The following is a 20965-nucleotide window of genomic DNA, read 5'->3' on the forward strand; positions in this document are numbered from 1 at the left end:
CCATTTAAGTTTCCCACTTATTTTAAATCAAAGGAATCTAAATCCCAAAAAAATATTCACAGTGCACAATTATTATTTAATTCAAGAAGACAATTTTTTTCTTGGATTAGCTATTCTAGCACAAGATTATTTTGATATGTTTATGTTATTACAAGTATTTCCATGTATTTGAAGCTACCTGTGACACAAACTGTGCAAATCGAGCTATGTGCTCATAAGTCTCTAAATTTGAGTAGAAATCTCTGTGGTTGAACTATTTTGCATGGTATATAAACTCGATATCTTAATATAGAAGTATTGTGAAGATTTTGCATTGAAATTTGCAATAGTCGATCTTGGCAATTTCATTATATCTGATGTCATTCATAAGTGTTCGAAAACAGTTACGTGTCAATCATTTGAGTTCTATTATTAACACGTGACAAAGTTTGATCGACTTTTCAGTACTAGATATCTTTATCCTATATCGAAAATTTAAATGATCTGTATTTATTCGTACAACTATCGAAAATTTAAATGATCTCAAAATTAACATAACTACATTCAATTGAACTTGATGCATGATTATATAGTTACCCTCGATAGAACTTGTTATAGAAATAAATAGGTTAATAAAGAAATATTGTTGAATGCTAATAATATCCATTTTTTCTTCCATAAATGAGCATCGTTATGCATAATTTCTTCAATGTCTTTATATGAATTTTATTGAAAGAAATTCCTTTATGTCAATATATAAGATAAAAGAAATACCTAAGATAATAAGAGGAATTTATTTTGGCAATTGAAACTAAGTATATTTGTAGTGTTGCCTATCATTTGGTTATTAGAATAACAAATTTGGCTTCTTGTTTTCTACCTTTAGATGATGCGCGATTTAGACCTCAACAATCCACCCCCTTCTGAAGATGTGAACACAAATCTGGAGCTTGGGTTACCTCCTGCTCAAGTGATAGCAAATCAAAATACAAATAATGACGAAGTAACCATAATCTCCCGAAGACATTTTGAACAGGTAAAGCGTTTCGTAATTACACAACAATTATTAAATTTAACTTTATATTTTCTCACATAATTTGAAGTGTTATCTCAGGTTGCCAGTACGTCCAGAAGAAACCAAAGAATAATTCGATATAATGATGTTGGATTTGAAAGAGGCCATACAGGTTTGCACCACATCTTTTTTTTTCTTTTTCTTATACGGATTTACTAGATTGGGAAATATATTTTTGCTTCTTAAAGAAATCGAAAAGTAATTATTGGGAGTAATGGTACATGATGAGATGATGAGGTTATTGAGCAATTAAATGTGAAGGGAACAAAATATATGTTTCTTAGTAATGTTTGTAGCATGCTTTCAAATTATGATTTTTGTTAGTGAATATGTGTAATTATTAGTTTAATAGTATAATTAGGAATGTTTTCTTCATATTGATAGCTGCTCCATCAACTTAAATACTTTTTAAATTTTATAAGAAACACCATTATAAGGGGTTGAAAAAGAATCATGTAGTTTTAATAAGATGAAATTTGTTAAGAAATTGATTACAATAATTTTTTCATTTTAAAACATTGACTACAAATTCCATTGCCACGGTGACCAAATACGTAGCAGTGATTTTATTGTAATAGAATAAAGTTACTGTGAATTATATTACAAGTACTTTGCAACAAAAGATTAGCATTGATGAAGTCAATATATTTTTGCAGTGAGCATTTATGTTTCGGTTTTGAAAACAACAATGAAACAAAGAAGAATTTTTTTTTATATTTATGACATTATACGAAAGTAAGAACACGTAGATAATAATAAGTATAAGAAGACAATTTAGCTTTTATATGATAGTATTGTATAGTTTTTAAATTGAATAGGAATCGATACAATCACTTAAATCTAACATTTATCTTTCGGTGAATATAAAATAGATCATTATGTGCTTGTAAATGATTATAATATTTGGTCTCTATTAAGTTATTATAACTTATATGAGTAAACTATTATTAAAAATTTAAAATGGATTAGAGAGTTTTGTCTTGATAACACGAATAGTTGATGAATAAATCCTTTACTTGTGTTCAATACTGAATTTTAAGTTGTTAAAATCAATGCAAAACTTAGCTCATGTAACCATGCTCTTTGTAGATGTATATTTTTTTTTATCAACTATAAATCTAGAGTTCATTGGATAAACACAAAGAAAACTGTAAATTAATGATTTTCTTTGTCCAAATGTAACTTTCTATTTGTGTTTTAGACACTTAAATTTTGCTCATTAAAATCTTTGCTTCCAGAATAGTTTTATCTCTTACTTTCAATTTAAAATGTATTTTAACTAACACTTTTTACAGTTGCAGCAAGTCAGGGGAATAATGACAATAGCCTTCATATACTTCACACAACAGAACTTATTGATGGGGTTTATCGCATCGCACAGTGGGAAGACCATGTAGTAAAGGTGAGATTATATGACTTGATTATTGTCCTATAACATTTAGTTCAATATATTTTTGGTCTCATAACATAGGTCATTTGGCTTGTTCGTCTTTTAATTTTCTACTGTAGCATCTTTGTCCTATATATCTTTTTAATTTTTAGAATTTCAGTCCTTTTGTTCGCTTGGGATCACCTCCACTAGCGAAAAGAGTGAATTCCAACAAAAAAAAAAGGACTGAAACCATAAAAATTAAAAAGTCAGGACCAAAATGCTATCTTATAAAGTTAAAGGACAAAAAGTGCTGGCAAAAATGGGCTAATAAGAACAAAAGCCCCACTTTTAAAATTTCACATGAGAGGCACATGCTATTTTTCAGCGAGAACGATAAACTCTAGCAAAAAAAAGAACTAAGATTATAAAAATTAAAAAGATACAGGCCAAAACACATGCTAATACACACAAGTCTTGATTGAATTCATCTGTAATGCATTAGTTATCTATATCAATAAATTTTGTGTCTAAATCCTTAACAATAATGTATTTAAAATTATCTCTAAGTCCATATGTAATTGATTACTTACCTTTCTTTCAAGACATATATAGATCCTTTTCTATATATATCTCCTAATGGATGAGCTTGTTGTCTTTGTTTTAGTTTCCATATCTAAATAAGTACTGTTACATACATTAAGACATAAAATTCATATGACAGATATTAATAAAAAAATTGATGTTATCTAACAATCACTTAAAAGCTAATGAGTTTATTTATTTTGTCTTTGCATATATATATTGTAAATCATGTCTAGCCGTATGTTTTAATTTTTTAAATATTTTATGATGAGAAATATATGTACTAATTACAACCACTTCAAGAAAATGAAGCACATCTATGAAAATATTTGATGCTAAAATTAGGATTGAGCTAATTAGTAAGTAACATTCTTATTGAATTGGTTGTTAATCTACATTATTGTCGTTATTTCTTGTGGTGAACATTGATCATTGTCGTTTATCATGAACTATAAGTTAAATTCTCTTATCTTTATCATAAAAATATTTACAAAATTGATCAATGTCATCTAGCATGAATCATATCTTCAATAATATCTCTCCCTCTCTTATGTAGATTTTATATTAATTTAATGATAAAACACTATTAGCATTCTAAATCATATTGTATTAATGATAAAAATATTTACATCATTGAGCATTGTCACTAGGAGTACCCCTAGTCGTTTCTTGATCATTCATAAATAAGAAATTTTTAATACAATTTTTTTTCTCAAAATGGTAAATAAGGAGTATTACTCCCTTACTGGAAAGAAGGTAATTCTAGCCTAGGGCTGGTAGACGAGTCGAGTCGGCTCGCGAGCTCGAAAAATTTGTGTTTATGTATGTGGTTAGTTGCACTAGATTGATATTCATTGCATATTGCATTTCTTCTTGTTCAATAATTTTGTGATTGACCAATACAAAAGCCTTTTGCAATTAAACTTTTTCACACGTTGTAATATTTTGATTAACACAACTGTCACAATATTTCTCATCCCAAGTTTATTACAACTTAGCAACATAATTCCCATCATAAAGTCATCAAATATAATTAGTCACAAAATGTTGTGCTCTATTTGATATTTTCTTATATTGTAAGCTCGAAATGGTGCTTACAATTATATCTTTAATCTTTTCTTTTGTTACTTATTCAATTCTTGTATGACTCATGTATTTGTGATAGCGATTTATGTGAGTTATGTCACCATGCTACTAATAAATGAGATTGATGAAACTTAATTAGCTTTGCTTCGATGTTTGACTACAAAGAATGCATATCTTAGAGACAATATATATATATATATATATATCATTCTTTTCAAAATACTTGGGTAATATATATATAAATATATATTACCTTAAATGAAAAAATAAGTCTTCAGTCTAAGTCTCACTATCATAAACTTTAGTTAGAAGAAAACATAAAAAAGAAGCTAAATTGATGGTATGAATACAAAAGATGGAAGCAATTAGGAGATATTATTGCACATCTATTGCACATTAAACTTCTTATTGCACTAATATTGCTTATCTTCTGTACTTAATTGAACCTTATTCACTTGGTCCTATTCTTATCATAACTTACTATCTAAATTAATTATGGTTAATGGGACTTTTTCAACTCTTAAGATACCTATTTTCATATTGCATGTGTGGAATAACTTATATGCACAAATTTTAATATCTCATGAACTATAATATGAGTTCAATTAATGCTTCATTCATGAGCATATGTGCAATTTTTTGTATTTTTATTATACGAGCTTGTGATTCTAATAAAAATAAAAATTCACCAAAAATGTTCAATTCCTAATATAATATTTTTTTCAAATATTATATCTTTCTAATACTAATAGTTCTATTAGTATACTACTCAAATGATTTAAATTATACAATTCTCATTATTTTATTTTAATAAACTATACATTTGTTTTATGGCTTGATCTAATACTTCACTTATTTCATTGAAGTACGAAGATGTACCTGAAGTCCCACCACCCGTGCAACAAAGAACACCGATGTTCAGCTGTCCAATTTGCATGGAAGAGCTGGTGGAAGAAACATCCACGAAGTGCGGTCATGTTTTCTGCAAAAGGTGCATTGTGGAGGCACTAACCAATGAAAGAAAATGTCCAATATGTCGAAGGAAGCTCAAAGTAAAAGACATATTTAGGATATATCTTTCAAACAATGGTCGATAGGACCATAATCCTTAATATGCACAAATACTTATTTTCTAGATGAACATTTTCTAGTTAATTGTTTCTTGTTGTTTGCTATATTTTGCCATTGTTAGTTGGAGATCCATGTCGCGTATTATTATAGATAGAAAATCATAGAAAAATGAGAGATAATTACTCAAATATCATTTGTGCAAATTTTGTGCATATATGTGTTGTGAATTCCATGCTATTTAGATGTTGTAATAATTATATGTATGCGTGCTTACAGAGATTGACCGCCTATAATCAAGTTGTCGCTAAACTTCATATAATGGAGAAATAATGGAAAACATTCATACTTAATCAAGTTAGAAATTTGATTTTTAAATAAGCTTTTAAGCTATGCCCCTGAAGCCACGTCTTAGGTAACTTGACAAGTTTGGATTTTAACTTTAAAATATTTGTGCGTTTTTAGTGCAAATAATTTATATTTATCTATTATCTACGATTTTTGTAATTTAGTTTGAAAATGTGAAGCATGACTTTTTTAATTTGTATACTGTAAATTATGTACTTGGTAGAGTTAAGAGCAAATTACTCGTCAATTTTGCATCACGTCATTTTAATCGACTAAATGTGATTATATTATCTTAGGCATTATAAATTCATATATAGTTTTTTGTTCAATTTGGTTAGTATTTGTCCTTTGCACTTATTACATGTTAAGAATAATGTTTTAATATGATGAATACTGATGAGGTTGATGAATCATATTCTAGGATATATCACCATTAATATTTTTATGGAAAAAGTATTATTTTAATCTGCTAAGTATGCCTAATTTTAATTTTAGTCTGATAATTATGTCCATTTTTGTTTAGGTCCAATAACTTAAGAAATTGCTTACTTTTAGTCCTTTGGCAGATTTTCGGATAATTTTACCCCTATATAACTTTTGAAAGACAGTTTTAGTCCATATGCACTAATAGAGGTAAAATTGCCCAAAAATATGCCAGAGGACTAGAAGTAAGCAATTTCGTAAGTTACTGGACCTAAACAAAAATATATATAATTATCGAACTAAAATTAAAATTAAGCCTATTTAACGGACTAAAATAATACTTTTTCCTATTTTTATTCTTTGACACACATTTCATGAGTCTGCTACTCATTGAATATGACTTCTACAATCTAGATAAAAGAAAGAAAAGAATACAATAACTCTTGAAATATAGATATTTATCATTAACACCATATAAATTGTCATGATGCAGACCACATATGGGCATATGTCTTGTATATACACCTGTTTTAAAGTTTCTACTAAATTATTCATACTTTGGATTTTGTATCCATTCAGAATGAGATCCAATTTGCAGTTTAATATCCATTTGGAGTCAAATATTGAATTTCCTAATATTTATGATACAAATATGTTGTATCGTTCTACAAATTATTGTTCTTTTGTACTAATCCGACATCAGGGCGATAAAGTCGACAAATAAAATTCCACATAAAGTAGCTAGAGTGCAAGGGGGTTTCCACCCCCCACCGACGTCGTACTTCTTTTAATTTTGGCAGATTTTATTAATTAATAAGGTAAATTGCTTTACCTCAAAAAAAAAAAAAAATGGTTCGGGTTAGAGATTCAAGCTTTTACAAATACTGAGAAAATCTTGGTTAAATGCTACTTATTTTGTATTCATGCAGTACACTTTTTAGTTCATTAATATTAATTAAGAAACCAATTTAGTTCATCATCAAAAGTTCCCTTCTAATAGGAGAATCCTAATTGGCTAAACTAAGAAGCGAAATCCCAACAAATAAGGAGAAATAGAAAAGAGAATCCAAAAGGAACCCCATCTACAGTAGAACTCATATTCCTAATTGGCTAAACTAAGAAGCGAAATCCCAACAAACAAGGAGAAATAGAAAAGAGAATCCAAAAAGAACCCACCTATAGTAGAACTCATATTCCTAATTGGCTAAACTAAGAAGCGGAATCCCAACTAACAAGGAGAAATAGAAAAGAGAATCCAAAAGGAACCCCACGTACAGCAGAACTCATATTCCTAATTGGCTAAACTAAGAAGCGAAATCCCAACAAACAAGGAGAAATAGAAAAGAGAATCCAAAAGGAACCCCACGTACAGCAGAACTTATATTCCTAACTGGCTAAACTAAGAAGCGAAATCCCAACAAACAAGGAGAAATAGAAAAGAGAATCCAAAAGGAACCCCACCTACAGTAGAACTCATATTCCTAACTGGCTAAACTAAGAAATAGAAAAGAAAATCCAAAAGGAACCCCACCTACCGTAGAACTCATATTCCTAATTGGCTAAACTAAGAAGCGAAATCCCAACAAACAAGGAGAAATAGAAAAGAGAATCCAAAAGGAACCCCACCTACAGTAGAACTCATATTCCTAATTGGCTAAACTAAGAAGCGAAATCCCAACAAACAGGAAAAATAGAAAAGAGAATCCAAAAGGAACCCCACCTACAGTAGAACGCATATTCCTAATAAACCTATATATATACACACCATTCCTACAGAAGCCAATTAACCCAAGCAAGAAGCCAACCCTCACCCCAAAAATACATACCCAAATTCATGGAAAAAAACCCACAACAAGAACCAAACCCTAAGCCAGAAGAAGAAGAAGAAGTGAAACAATATTCTGTGGAAGAAAACAGCAATCCAGAGAGGCAAATACTGCAGCAAAAGATCTGCCCTCAAGTATGATTCAAGAAATACTGTCCAGGGCGCAAGTTAAGGACCTGTTAAAGTGGAAGAACGTCAGCAAATATTGGCTCAGTCTCATTTCCAGCCCAGAATTCATCAACATGCAGATGAACCACACCAAGAACCGCATCCCTCCCACAAAAATGAATTATTTGGTACACTATCAATTGCTATTGTCGCAGAATCATACTAAATCACTATTATCTGACACTGCTAAATAAACCTGATGCAGAAACTTCTGCTTGTCTGTTTATATGTTTTTATTTTTCAGTTTTGATCAGTTCTTAGTGGCAAATTTTGTGGATTCAATTTTGTATGGATTTTCGGGTAAAAATGAGAATATATATATATATGTTTTATGTTATTAGTATTGTAAAATCAATTTATTTTTTATTTGATGAAGATGATAGTTTTATTTTTTATTATTATTAATTAGTGGTTTCAAATGAAATATGTTTTTATTCAAATAAAATTGATGATTGATTTTTTTTTCAGTTGATTTGAAATTGTTAGTGATATTGTTATATCAAAATAGGAAAAATTGTGATTTCGTCCTGTAATTTAGAAATAGTGATAATTAATTTTGGTTTTATATCAATTGATTTTTATAATTTAATTCTATAATTTTGAATTGCAATTTAGTGCTTACATTACACGACTAAAATTGCAATATCAATGATACTTTGAACTTAATTGATTCATACTAAGTTATTAAATTTATTATAAGAATGTATTATGAATTTAGCTATTAACAAAAATAAATACCCAACATATCAAATAATATTAATAGAAAAAGGATAATAAATTTTGTGATAATGCATATAATTTACAACCTACTTACAAACTAAAATTTTGTTTCTCAATTTTTTCATATAAAAACAAAATTATAGCGACATTTCTCAACAACTTCACAAAAATAATTTCCTTATAACATAAAAACAAACAAGTTGAGAGAAACAAACTAAATGAATAGGATCAACGTAACTCACAAGCATTGTAATGCGTTACCAAAAAAAAGGCTTTTTCAGAATGGAATTTGTGACATAAATTTGTCGTTAATAAGATTTTCGATGAAATTTTCTACGTTTTAGAACAAATGGAAAACCATGTGAAATAGGCACTTCGAAAAATCCACTTGTCGATGTAGATATATTGTATTTGAAAAATTATGTTACTTTTCAAGATGATCACGGACGATATCACGAAACTTGTGAATCCCTTCCAATTTCGTTCTAAAATCAGTTGAAAATTATGTTTTAATTTGTTTCAAAAAATTTAAAAAATCGAAAATATTGTGTTTAGGACCCTAATCTTTCATCATTGAGTAATAAATTGTTATTACAACACAATTGAATAGTATATAGAAAACAATACTTTTTTGCAAAAGTTTAAATACTTATTAATATAATCAACTTAGAAGAATAAAACAAAAATAATCATATTATATATATATATATATAAAAAATAAAAAAATTGGACCAACTGGACCAGTCTACTAATCCAGATCGATAAACCCAGCTCAGGCTCACATCACGATCAGGCAATCCTGGACCACTAGACTACCTAAATTGGTCTCATCAAAAACCAGCTTGATCCCAAATAAGGTCTAGACTGAACTAGCATAAATGTGCAGAATCTGAGTTGATCAAATGTCTTAAATGAGAACCACTAGTGAAATTCTTAACCTCAACTGTGAGCATATATTGAAAACAAAAAAATACATAAACATTAAACACTCCAAGAGCATTATAGTTCTTGAATAATTGTGAAAATTCTCATCCATTTACACTATTTCTCCACTCTAGCATATTAGGATTCCATCCTATTTGTTTCATATTAAATATTTATTATTTTCTTTATGCTAAGTCATAGAAGATATGTATTTTAAATTTATTAATAAAAAATTAAAATGATTAAGAAATTCTGAATGGCAAGTATGCCAATTCACAGAAGATATATATTTTTAATAAAATAACAAAATATATTTATGAATTTTATAAAATTTTGAAATATAAAAATAAATTGACAATAAACAATCTAAAAATAAAGTTAAAGTAATTAATAAGTATAAAAATAGAAAATTGTATTGAATATAAAATTAATTAAATGTAAACTTGTTTAATAACTAAAAATAATAAGTACTTTTCCAGATATAGAAATACATACTTTAAAATAAATAATGAACATGTGCTTCAAAATAAATATAAATAAGGTAAATAATTACTAATAAAAAATAAAATTTCATTAAGTGACAAAATAAAACTCAAAGAAGACTACTATAAAACAAACATGTGTTTTTAAGAATAAATAAATAAAATTTATAGATAATTTAAATTTTAAAATAGAATTAGTATTTAATAAATAATTTAAAGGTAAAATGATTGAAAAAAAAGAGAGACGACAAATGAGAGGGATTCATCAGTTTTCAAATGTCATGACAATATCCTTTATTGATACATCTTTTAGTGCAGTTCTTTATTAAGTACGAAGGAAAATGTGAAGGTGGAAAGGGCATTTATCGTGCCAGTATAGCATAATTTGTACCTAAGAAATCTTCAGAAAAATATATTATAATTTCATATTATTATATATAATAAGCAATAACTGAATTTATTTTACTGATATTTCAAGCAAATAAATTTTTACTATAAATTAAATCAAATGAGAAAGAAATTAACATATCACACATCAGAGAAGTAAACTGATAAATAGTTGGGATTCGATACAACAAACTCAAAAAAAATTAAGAATTCAAATCTATAAATTCAAATGTAATCTTAAAAAACACGAAAGGTGTATGAATGCGACACTGCAGAAGATCCAAGATATGTGGATTACATTTTCCAAAGTGTATTTAGTATTTTTTTCCTTTTGAGATTTTACCCTTTCAGAATGAAAATACGAGTTTTGGTTTGCTCAAACCCTTCTTCTATTTAATTGAGTTTTTTTTTTTTTTTTTGCCTAAAACAACTTCGTGTGCTCGACAAGTTTTGGGAAAGATATGCAAAACCAAGTTCCTCCACATTTTCAGTTATTTTTCCTTACGGGGCGTTTGGTTTGCGTGATTAGTTGTCTTCTCCCACACACACATTTGCTTTACTATGTTTATGCATTGTAAGATCTAAATATGAGGAATTTCTTATGTTCTTTTCAATTACGAAAATTTATCAAATTTTGAACAATATAAATAGAATTGAATTAAATTAAATAAAAGATATTTATCCTATATTATTTATATCATTAAAGTTAAAGGTATAAATCGTGCTATAATAAAAAAATATCAACTTCAAGTGCAATTCAAAGTGTTGAGGAATTTGAACATTTGGTATGAATAACATATGAGTGATATTAATAAAGGCATTCATGTAAATTATATATTAAAAAAAATGCATTCTTTAATATATTTTCATGTTATTCTATCCATAGTCATCTGGACCAAATACAAAACTAAGTATTTGCATAAAATATCCTTTTGTTCAATCAAACCAACCAAATACTAAATATATTCTATACAATAGTATATACTGCATAAATCCCCTCATAAGAACCAAAGAAGTCCTAAATGTAAACAACAATGAAAAGTTAAGTATTTATATCCACTCAAATACTTCCTACCCTACTTTTATAAAAGGAATTTATACATATGTGTGTGTGTCAGTGAAGTATGCTTTTGTCAACTTTCACTAAGATCTAAAATCTAAACAACTTTATGTTCACGTAATTTCTCTTTGATCAAATTAATTTTTATGATTTAAAATCAAGAACAAGAATATGAAATTTATGTGATTGATCAAAAGTCTGGACATTTCAAAAACTGTGAACTATTCAGGATATAGATAAGTGGGTGGCAGACGAGAGATTGAAACTAAAAAACTCTTAAGGTACTACATTAACGTAACTGACAGAATGCCAAATAGTTAATATTCCAACTGCACATATCTTGATACAATGAATACTACTAGTAGCTACCACTATTGAACTGCCAGATTATATGTAATTCACGCCAAAATGGTAACATAAATACAAGGACAAATACCCCACACGTATGATGTAAGTAACACTACCTGAGATCAAGCCGTAATTACATGAGTCATATCTTACCAAGTAATATTGTTTCAGGTCGAATTTAAGCGAGTGATATTTGGCGTATCTACTCTTAATAGAATATACTAAAACTTTGATTCAACCACTTAAACGACGGCACTATAACCTCCAAATTGGAATTTAGTAGTTACTTTGCAGTGGTATCTGGGTGGAGTTCTACGCGCATTTGTTGCATGAGTATCTCTTCAATACTGTCGGCAAAGCTTGAGATGTTCTGACGTAAGTGTTTTTTTAATGAGTTTGCCATTTCCTAAGGAATCAAAGACAACACAATGTATCAGATAAGTAGAACATATAAATGTATATGCCCCTATATATGTGAGTGCATATGCAAGCAAATCCGCACTAAGTACTTTGGTGTTCCAAAGATAACTGCCTAGATACAAGAATATGTTCACAGCAAAAGGCACGTTATCACATTCTCTTTGGTTGAGATAACCTGCAACATACATGAATCTTTCAAGACTCCATCTTCCTTGACATGATTCATAAAAATAAACCAACATTCCTGCCATCAAACTGAACCAACCTTCTCACGACCTCCAATCTTGGACCAAAATACACATTAAATGCACAACTTCCTCTTTGCCACATAATTCCCCATAGGTTTTCCAACAGTGAACAGACATCCAGTTGTTCTAACTCAATTAATCATTTCGTACAGGATAAAACATTAAGGAGCTGACTGATTAGCAAACAGATACCAGCAAAAATAAAGTAAATTCTGGGTTTACTTTAGAATGATGAAAAACTATCTAAGTAGTAAGTACACTAACAATCATCACCAAATCATTTCCATCGACTCTCCAATCCTACAGCATACTCTAGTCGAAACTCTCCACCTTTAATTCTTTGGTTTTAAGTTCCTCACTTGTTTTTATAACGGATTAACTTTTGGCCTGTATATTACAATCAGTATATGGACACACCCCTTTTACTGTGAACTTAACAGAAATCTCATCATTCTCCTTTTAACAGTATAAGGAAAAACACACAAAAAGAAAAAGAGAGAAAAAAACAACAAAGATCCCACGCCTGATTAAAAAATTCAACAAAACTTACATTGCCACAAAATGTCAATTTCCCTAAAGGTGATTTCATGTCTAGCCTGTATCCCATATTTCCTTTTTATCTGGTTTCCAAAATTGATTTTCCAATAATATGGAGTGCGCTTGTTCATTACAGAAGCAGACTGCCATTCTGAGACGTGGTTTGGTGCAACAAATTTCGTCCAGACTCACAGAGAAAGTTGATACTATCTTGTTTTAGCCGTGTTAAATTACAGCATTTCAAAAACACTAGACTTGTTTCCTCTCCTACTCCAAAGTCATTAACAGTATTACTACATTGATCTCTCCAGGTCATTAGTGAGAGGCTAATGAATCAATACTGTTGAATCTGTTTTTTTTTTTTTTTTAACACCATTGGATCTATTACTCCTACCAAGTAGTTGATTATGATAGGTCTAAGTCTTATTAGAACTACTGATAGATTTTCATCAGCCTAGATTAGGAGCGTCTTAAATAAATGAGAAGTCATCAAGTACTACTACTAGCTCTGGTGTGAAATGCATTTATATTCTAATATATATACAAAGTAGTTAGTGTCTCCAGAATTCAGCACAACTAGTATGTCTGGTTCATGAAAATCCTGGTTGAAAGATTACTATGACTGCAGAGAGAATTCCGAAGAAGCAAAGTCATAAGCTAAACTAATGTAACATAATGTATAATTTCCATCTTCCAGAGTCACTTCTCTGTATGTTGTAATTGAATGATAGAGAAAAAGCAACACTAGCCTTGGAAAATGATGAAACATTCTGTTCGGAAGCAAGAAATCAGCAATAACATCACTTACCACAATCTTGCAAAGGAAGCTCAATGAAATTTCTTTGGAATACTGGCTCGTACTCTTCAGCGATATTAGCTCCAATGCCAGATCTGATAATGGCCAACCTTGAGGCAGCTTTATGAAAGCATCCACCCCACCCACCACATGAGCTACTATTACGTCTTCTCTATCTAGGTACTCAAATGAATGCCTGAAACATAACATACATCACATGAAAATAATTTGACAGAGATTATTTATATAAACAAATTGGGTTTAGTGCAATTTTTCACTTATGTGAAATTCAAAATGTGTAAAAAGGTCTAGTAAAAATAAATACCAAAAAGACTCCCTCATGGAAAAAAAAAATGGATGAAGCAAAAAGACCTCACTTGGCTGGTTCATTATCATTCGTTTTGTTTTTATGACAAAATTACATTTATACCCTCGCAAGTAATGGTCAATTTTGTTTGGCATAAATCAACGGTTTCGAAATATCAAGTTAGAGCATGGTCTACATTCAATTTTTATGTAAATAAATGTATATATATAACAAAAAAGGATAAATAAAAATTAAAATATATATGTATATGTATGTAAAAATAACACATTGAATTACTACGGCCCGTTTACTTTGAGCATCTGATTAAATGGATTATAGGATAAATTTCATTAAGTATATGATAAAAAAAGCTCAAAATCAATTATAGAGTGTTTACTTTGTGGGATTAATTGTGCAAGTGGACGGATAACTCGACCGATTTCAAGAGGTGGGTTGAGTTATCTAGGTTCTATAGTAAATTAGTGGCAGCCCGCACTCCAAACTCAGGCCACCATACCATGATGTAAACAGCATACTAGGTTATACCAAAAACCTTATCCAACCTTATAAGCCCAAGTAAACGTGGCCTAAGAAAAAAACTTATATCTAAAGAATATTTATTTATATTTTTAACTTTTATCTTCTTCCTCTTTTCATCAAAATTTATTTGCCTTGAACTTTCTGAGTTGAGTTGGCATACAAGGTAAATTAGATAACTCTAAGTGACAAACTAATCACCAATTTGCCATTAAAACTTCAGGAGGAAGTGAAATAACATGTGCTCAAATTACTAAGTCAAGATAAGCATAAACAAAGAGGTTATGACTAACCTTGACTTATTTGCGTTCTTTACAACAAATCGTCTAAGCGAGGAAAGAGCGATTCTATTTTGCACTCTTCTCACAAACCACTCCAAAGAAGACCTTGTCACCATGGCTCTGGATGTAGGATTAAGCTGCCTGAAGCACCAGAGCTGATTAAATATCAAAACCAAGAAAACAAAACAATTCCAGTAACGTGTACAACAGACAATTAAGTCCTGATATTAGTATTTCTTATGGAACTAAAACATGATATGCCTTCAACATAATGCCACCAATTTAAGCTAAACTGAGGCCCGGTAAAGCTGCATTAGTAATTCATGACTCACCATGATATGAAAGCACAGCGATAATTTTTTACTAATGCACTGCACATTACCTTAATTGGCAACCATATCCATGGGTTTTCTCACACTTACAACTAAACCTATCAAATTCCACATATTAATGTGAAGCACAGGGGAATCCAGCATCACTCTAACTTTGAGGTATTTATGTCACAGGACCTAGACCTTTAAATGTAAGAAGAGAATGTCTCCAGACAAAAATAAGAAACAGAATTTACTTGTGAGATTAGATCAAATAGATTATATCCAGATGGGAAAGGCACAACGCGACACTAGAAGCTGCTGTCTTAGCTCTAATATGCAAATCCTCTTTAAACACATGCATACATATAGATGCACACTATACATACATATAGGCATAGTATATATAAATGGTACTAATTCGCTAGACCAGATTTAACTATGATACAGTTTTTGCCAGGATCTGTATAGACATCCAAGGCCAGTTGATTTCACTAGCGTACACATTAAAGTTGATATGCAACAAAACCAATCTCAGTTTACTCAAGTCCTCAGCCAGGTCAGACAAAGTGGATTACAAGGTATAGAAAGAAATTATAGTCAAGAGCTAAGGGGTTACAAACTCAAAAAAAGCCTTATCTTGTAAAAACAACTCAATGGAGTCCAATAAGAGGATCTACGCATTGAAAATTTTACCTAACAAAAGGCAAAGCCTAAAATCCATTAGGGATTCAACCATTAGGATATTGGTCTAGAAATCAGTGACAAGGTTATAGGTTTTGTTAGTATGCAAGCTATTAAATGTTTTCATGATAAACTTCTATATCATATTTGCCACTACCCAAATCAAGGTAGATGTTTCCAAAGTAGTATCACTTATGAAGAATTACCTCCTTTACTAATATTCAAAAACTATTAACATATATCAGCAGCCACAACAGAAGAACATTAGTTCTTAATTATTGGTTATTGCCATTATCATCATTCTCTTCAACAGGATTGTATGATCTATGGATCATCACCTTACCATATTCTTCAACATCCATTCAGATATACGATTGTGTGTTATGTGTATATCGATGTATATATTTTTGCTACGTGGTTTACTTATATATGTCTATATTTATATTTGTAGATATATTGGTGTATAGATAGATAGAAGTAATATCAGAACAGATTGGTTGGCGATTTAAATTTGAAAGGAGGGGACTTTTTGTCCCATGATATTACAGTTTTTTAATGCCACTGCAATACGAATAAGAGTAAGATAAAAAAAAAGTATTCAAAGAACTTAGAAAACCTGAAAGTTTTTGCAGCATCAATAATTTCACCAATGTACACATCATTTGGGAAAATCTGCATAAATTCAACATACAGCATCCATTTAGACATGGTAGCTAAGATGTAAGTTCTTCGGAGAAGAAAATGCAAGTAATAGTAACTTAAAAAGAATCCTTGATCACTTATGCTAAATTTTACATGTATCAATTAGGAAACTCTAGAATTATAAAAAAACTATAAGAGTTAGGCATAACAATGTGATGAAAACTCTCAGCATCATTATTGCAAAAATTTCACTCACATTTATGCAGGTAACATAGTAAGATAGCATGATATTCTCAGGTGAAAAGTGAACTTTCGGTACAGATGATTGGAGAGTTAGAGATTTTCGCTAACCAATTAATGAGATAGGAGCACCAAGGATCCATCAGTCACTAGAAAAACACTTGAACAGAGTTAAACATGTCCATTTCTAATCTAGAAAGTGTGTTAGTTCCAATGTCCCTGAGCATGACTCCATCAACAAAAAGAAGATAAACACTTTTGCAGGACTCGTAAGAAAGGGCTTGAAAATTGAAATATCAGATACTAATGAAGAAACAATATAATAACCATCAACTTCATTGCTAAGGACATGGTTGACAGGGTAACTTAAACAATGGAGTTTTAGCAATATAAGATATTTTTCCCAGAAGGTGATTGCATAATATTGGTCTGCGGAATATGAACTATCAGCACTGGAACTTCTTAAGAACTTGCAACTAACACAAATTTTCCTTCATGCGAATGAGTTACAAGATCTAAATCGATCTTTGAAGCATTTTTAACCAATGTAGAAAAAGAACTGCAGACCAGGAAATTCTTCCAATTCAAAGCCTTTTAGAAGAGCAATACCTCAACATCCTTTAGTTCCCAAGTTCCATCCATAGTCTCTACTATCAATTCATGATTCATTTCTAACGGCTCAATGACACTTTCTATGTCTTGCTGGCGCAGTACACTCTCTAAATATGGAATGTATGTCTTCAAAGACAATCGGATGTTGTTTCCATCAATTTCAATTACTTTGACACCTGTCAATGCATCCTCAATTTTCTCAACGGCTTCAAATCTGACAAGACAAAGTAATCCTGTATCAGTATACTGAAAAAGACATGGAAAATGTAGCCAGAATTTTATGGAAAAGAAAAAACCTTCTAAAATAAGAATCAAGGTCCTGCAATGTCTTCAAAGTTGCCTTCTTCTTCTCAATCTGGTGACTCAGTTCTAACATCTTAACAGAAAACAAAAAGGGCAGATAAGTTAACTTCACAAATAATTTGTTGCCAACAAATAAATGAGGCCTGAGAAGAAGTGGTTTCGTTAAGGATTTCATCCCACAAACAACCTTTCTCAAGTGAAAAACCCCAGAACAACTTAAAAGCATATATCTCAGCTCCATGAAGCTAAAGGAACACAACTAAGAAATCAAGGTCAAAAAAACACAAATTTGTAGTTGCAAATTTGTGAATTAAGCTATACAAACACATTTAAGATAAGAGCCATTGCAGGAAGCACACTTTTGACACTGCAGTAGAAATACCTGCTTCCTGATAGAATGGTGGGGAACTAAATTCTGTCTTCTTCTGAAAACAGCTTAATGGTTCATAATCGAGAAATCAAATAGATATTAAGAGTTGAACCCGTATTTAATAAACCTTAAACTTGGCGCCATGTTCATTTGAAAAGTCTGCCTGACCCTCCACAAGGCAAGAGACATCTATTTGCATATCATTTGTTGCTTTCTCAGGTCTCTGCAACATAAATATTCTAGCAGTAAGCAAAAGAATCAACATATCAATTCTTGAAAATAACCTATGATTCAACATTGTATGTCATGATACATCTTAGAGAAGGTTCACACAGGATATATAAAGAAACAGCTGTAGCACTGAAATTAGATGTAATGCAACTTGCTGGGAAACTCTCCTGGATTTAGCTTATTAAAATGTACAAGATATAATCCTTCCTTTTTGCCACCTTTTTCCATCCTCCCTCTTAAAATGGCTGAGAAAGATGTATAAGAGCACACCAAACTCTTAATCTATCAGGGTTAATTCCTTCTACAGCTCTTTAGTCTAGCTTAGAACAACTCTTAATCTATCAGGGTTAATTCCTTCTACTGCATACCATCCAACAGTGTCAAATTTAAAAACTTCGATAATCACCAGTTCAAATGGTTCAAAATTGTCCTACCAAATATCAAATAACTTATAATGCACCTTCCCTTTATTCCTTTTTGTATGAACACTGTTTTTCACAAAATTACAGCTCATCAACTTACATAATTTACCATGCAGTTTCTTTCTTGCTCTTCGTTAGACTACTATTCCCTTAAAGAAACAATAATAAAGGGACGGGTAATTAATTGCTAAGGTGAGGGAGAAGATCAGCATGCCCCTGAATTACCTTGGTGCAACTTATTGGGATCCCCTTTGCTTTCCTGTATTTATTTATCAAAATACAGATAATCATCCCTCCTCCATTTCCAACCTTCTCTTCAAGTCCGCTCCCTCTCTTCCGAAAATGGGATAAAAGAGAAAGGAAGAAGAAAGGGAGGGATTGTGAATACCCAAAATCTAGAATACCCTTCATATAGAGGACCAAAGAGTCCATCTGTTATCAAGATTTGGCCACAATTCCAGCAACAGGGACCACCCCATGCCCCAAAAGTCCATTTAGGTAGCTTAAGGCATACAAATTACCAGCATGGGACATTTAAGGGTATACCACCTATTACATTACAGAGTAACAAATCAAACTTCTTAAGTTGTGTCTCCATTTGAAATGGTTCTAAAAGGTCATATTTTCATAAGCCACACCGATTAACCCTCATCCTCATATTTAGCTACAGCTCTTAACAGACACAAAGGACAAGCACAACCACATTAAATACAATAAAATACTAACATTTGTGAGCAAAAATTGTGTTAGCATTCATTTTTAAACTACAGTGGTCCCTGACAGTGAAAAAACTACTCCATGATTTCTTTAAATGCTTCAAACTGCTAAGTAACGGACCTGTGACTCAATAAAATCCAATGAACAACATAATTTCTCCAGCTCACTCTCCATCTTATCATAATCTGCATTTAAAAGAATGAAATCACTTTCTATACATTTGTAATGGCAACGGTGACAAATAATAAGAAATACGAAACTACTAATACACACACAAACACATGAACATATAAGGTTCCGACAACAGTAACAAGAAGGTCCCTGGTTATCAAAACTCTACTTTCTCAAGAGGGTCTGAACTTTACATAATATTTTTTGTAAGTGTAACATATCAACTATCATTGGATAAATTAACTGTAGTGAGTTATTTAAGATAATCCACGTTCACAAATACAATTCCAAACCTTCCAGACATCTCCTTTGAAGCTCCTCAATTTCACATTCGATATCCGCATTTTCACCCTCTATTTCGCCCAGCTCTTTCTTCAATTGTCCCAAAATTTCATCTACAATTTTAAAAGAGTACCCAGCTTTGAGTACCTCCAAAAAAATTAAATATGACCCCTAATAATAACAAAAGGTATCTCACTGAGGTCTTCCTCGGGTAACGCGCTTAAATTCGAAGAACCCTCTGAAAATATCCAATCAATTTTGGTCTACAAAAGAAATCCCCAGTTTTAGTAGCGCAAGAAGAAAATATTACCAGAATGACAAATAAAACTAAAAAATATTTCATTTATTCACCTCAACCTCAACCGCCACGTTGTTCAGCAACTTTTCCTCCTCCACCGGCCCAAGTTCGGAATATTCGTCAACATTTCTGAGCTCCGTAACTCGACTGTAGTTCAAAAGTAAATAAATAAACATAAGAATCCCAACCCATAGATACAAATATCTGTATCACAGGTATACAAAAATTAACACGCGTGGGGGGTTCCAGTGTGCGTGTTGCGTGAAAAATTTGGACCTTCGGACAGTGTTCGGATCAATTGGCTGAGAAGAAGACAATGTACTTGGTATGCTCATAATATTTTTCCTCCGACTCTGTTTCCCAAGTTCCTGTGCAATTTATCACGAAAATGTACCTTCTCAGTTCTCTGCAATTCTCTTCTGAATATTTATGAACTCCCGCCAAAGGCACAGGACGAAATGGATCAAGGCCCAAATGGTTCGGCCTTTGCAAATTTTGTGGGAGGCATAGTTGCCCAAGGCAAACGAAGAAACGGAGCAAGAGTCCACTTTGGCCTGCGAGAGTGGTAGCATTCAACATGCGCAGTGCACCGGGCTGGTCCAACGCAGCCCAGAATTGGATTGACCTAATAAAGAATGGATTGGTACAGGGCGAGTTAGTCCCATATAACAATACTACCCAATCCACTGCTCTAGGATCGTTTGGTCTT

At 31.2% G+C, this 20965-nt stretch overlaps 1 protein-coding gene across 1 annotated transcript; it reads right to left on the bottom strand.

Moving 5' to 3' along the window:
- Positions 1-11758: 11758 nt before the first annotated feature.
- On the bottom strand, positions 11759-20692 carry LOC105166519 (reverse transcriptase-like protein). The gene is made up of 12 exons (XM_011085898.3): positions 20533-20692; positions 20310-20403; positions 20155-20221; positions 19970-20071; positions 19626-19690; positions 18263-18358; positions 17759-17838; positions 17460-17676; positions 16585-16640; positions 14986-15114; positions 13861-14044; positions 11759-12253 (listed from the first exon to the last, which is right to left on the bottom strand). The coding sequence occupies exons 1-12, from the start codon at positions 20589-20591 to the stop codon at positions 12131-12133; spliced, it is 1272 nt and encodes a 423-aa protein (XP_011084200.1). The 5' UTR covers positions 20592-20692; the 3' UTR covers positions 11759-12130.
- Between the last annotated feature and the right edge of the window lie 273 nt (positions 20693-20965).

Source organism: Sesamum indicum, linkage group LG7, assembly GCF_026168435.1.
Source record: "Sesamum indicum cultivar Baizhima isolate 11 linkage group LG7, ASM2616843v1, whole genome shotgun sequence".
Taxonomy (NCBI): Eukaryota; Viridiplantae; Streptophyta; class Magnoliopsida; order Lamiales; family Pedaliaceae; genus Sesamum; species Sesamum indicum.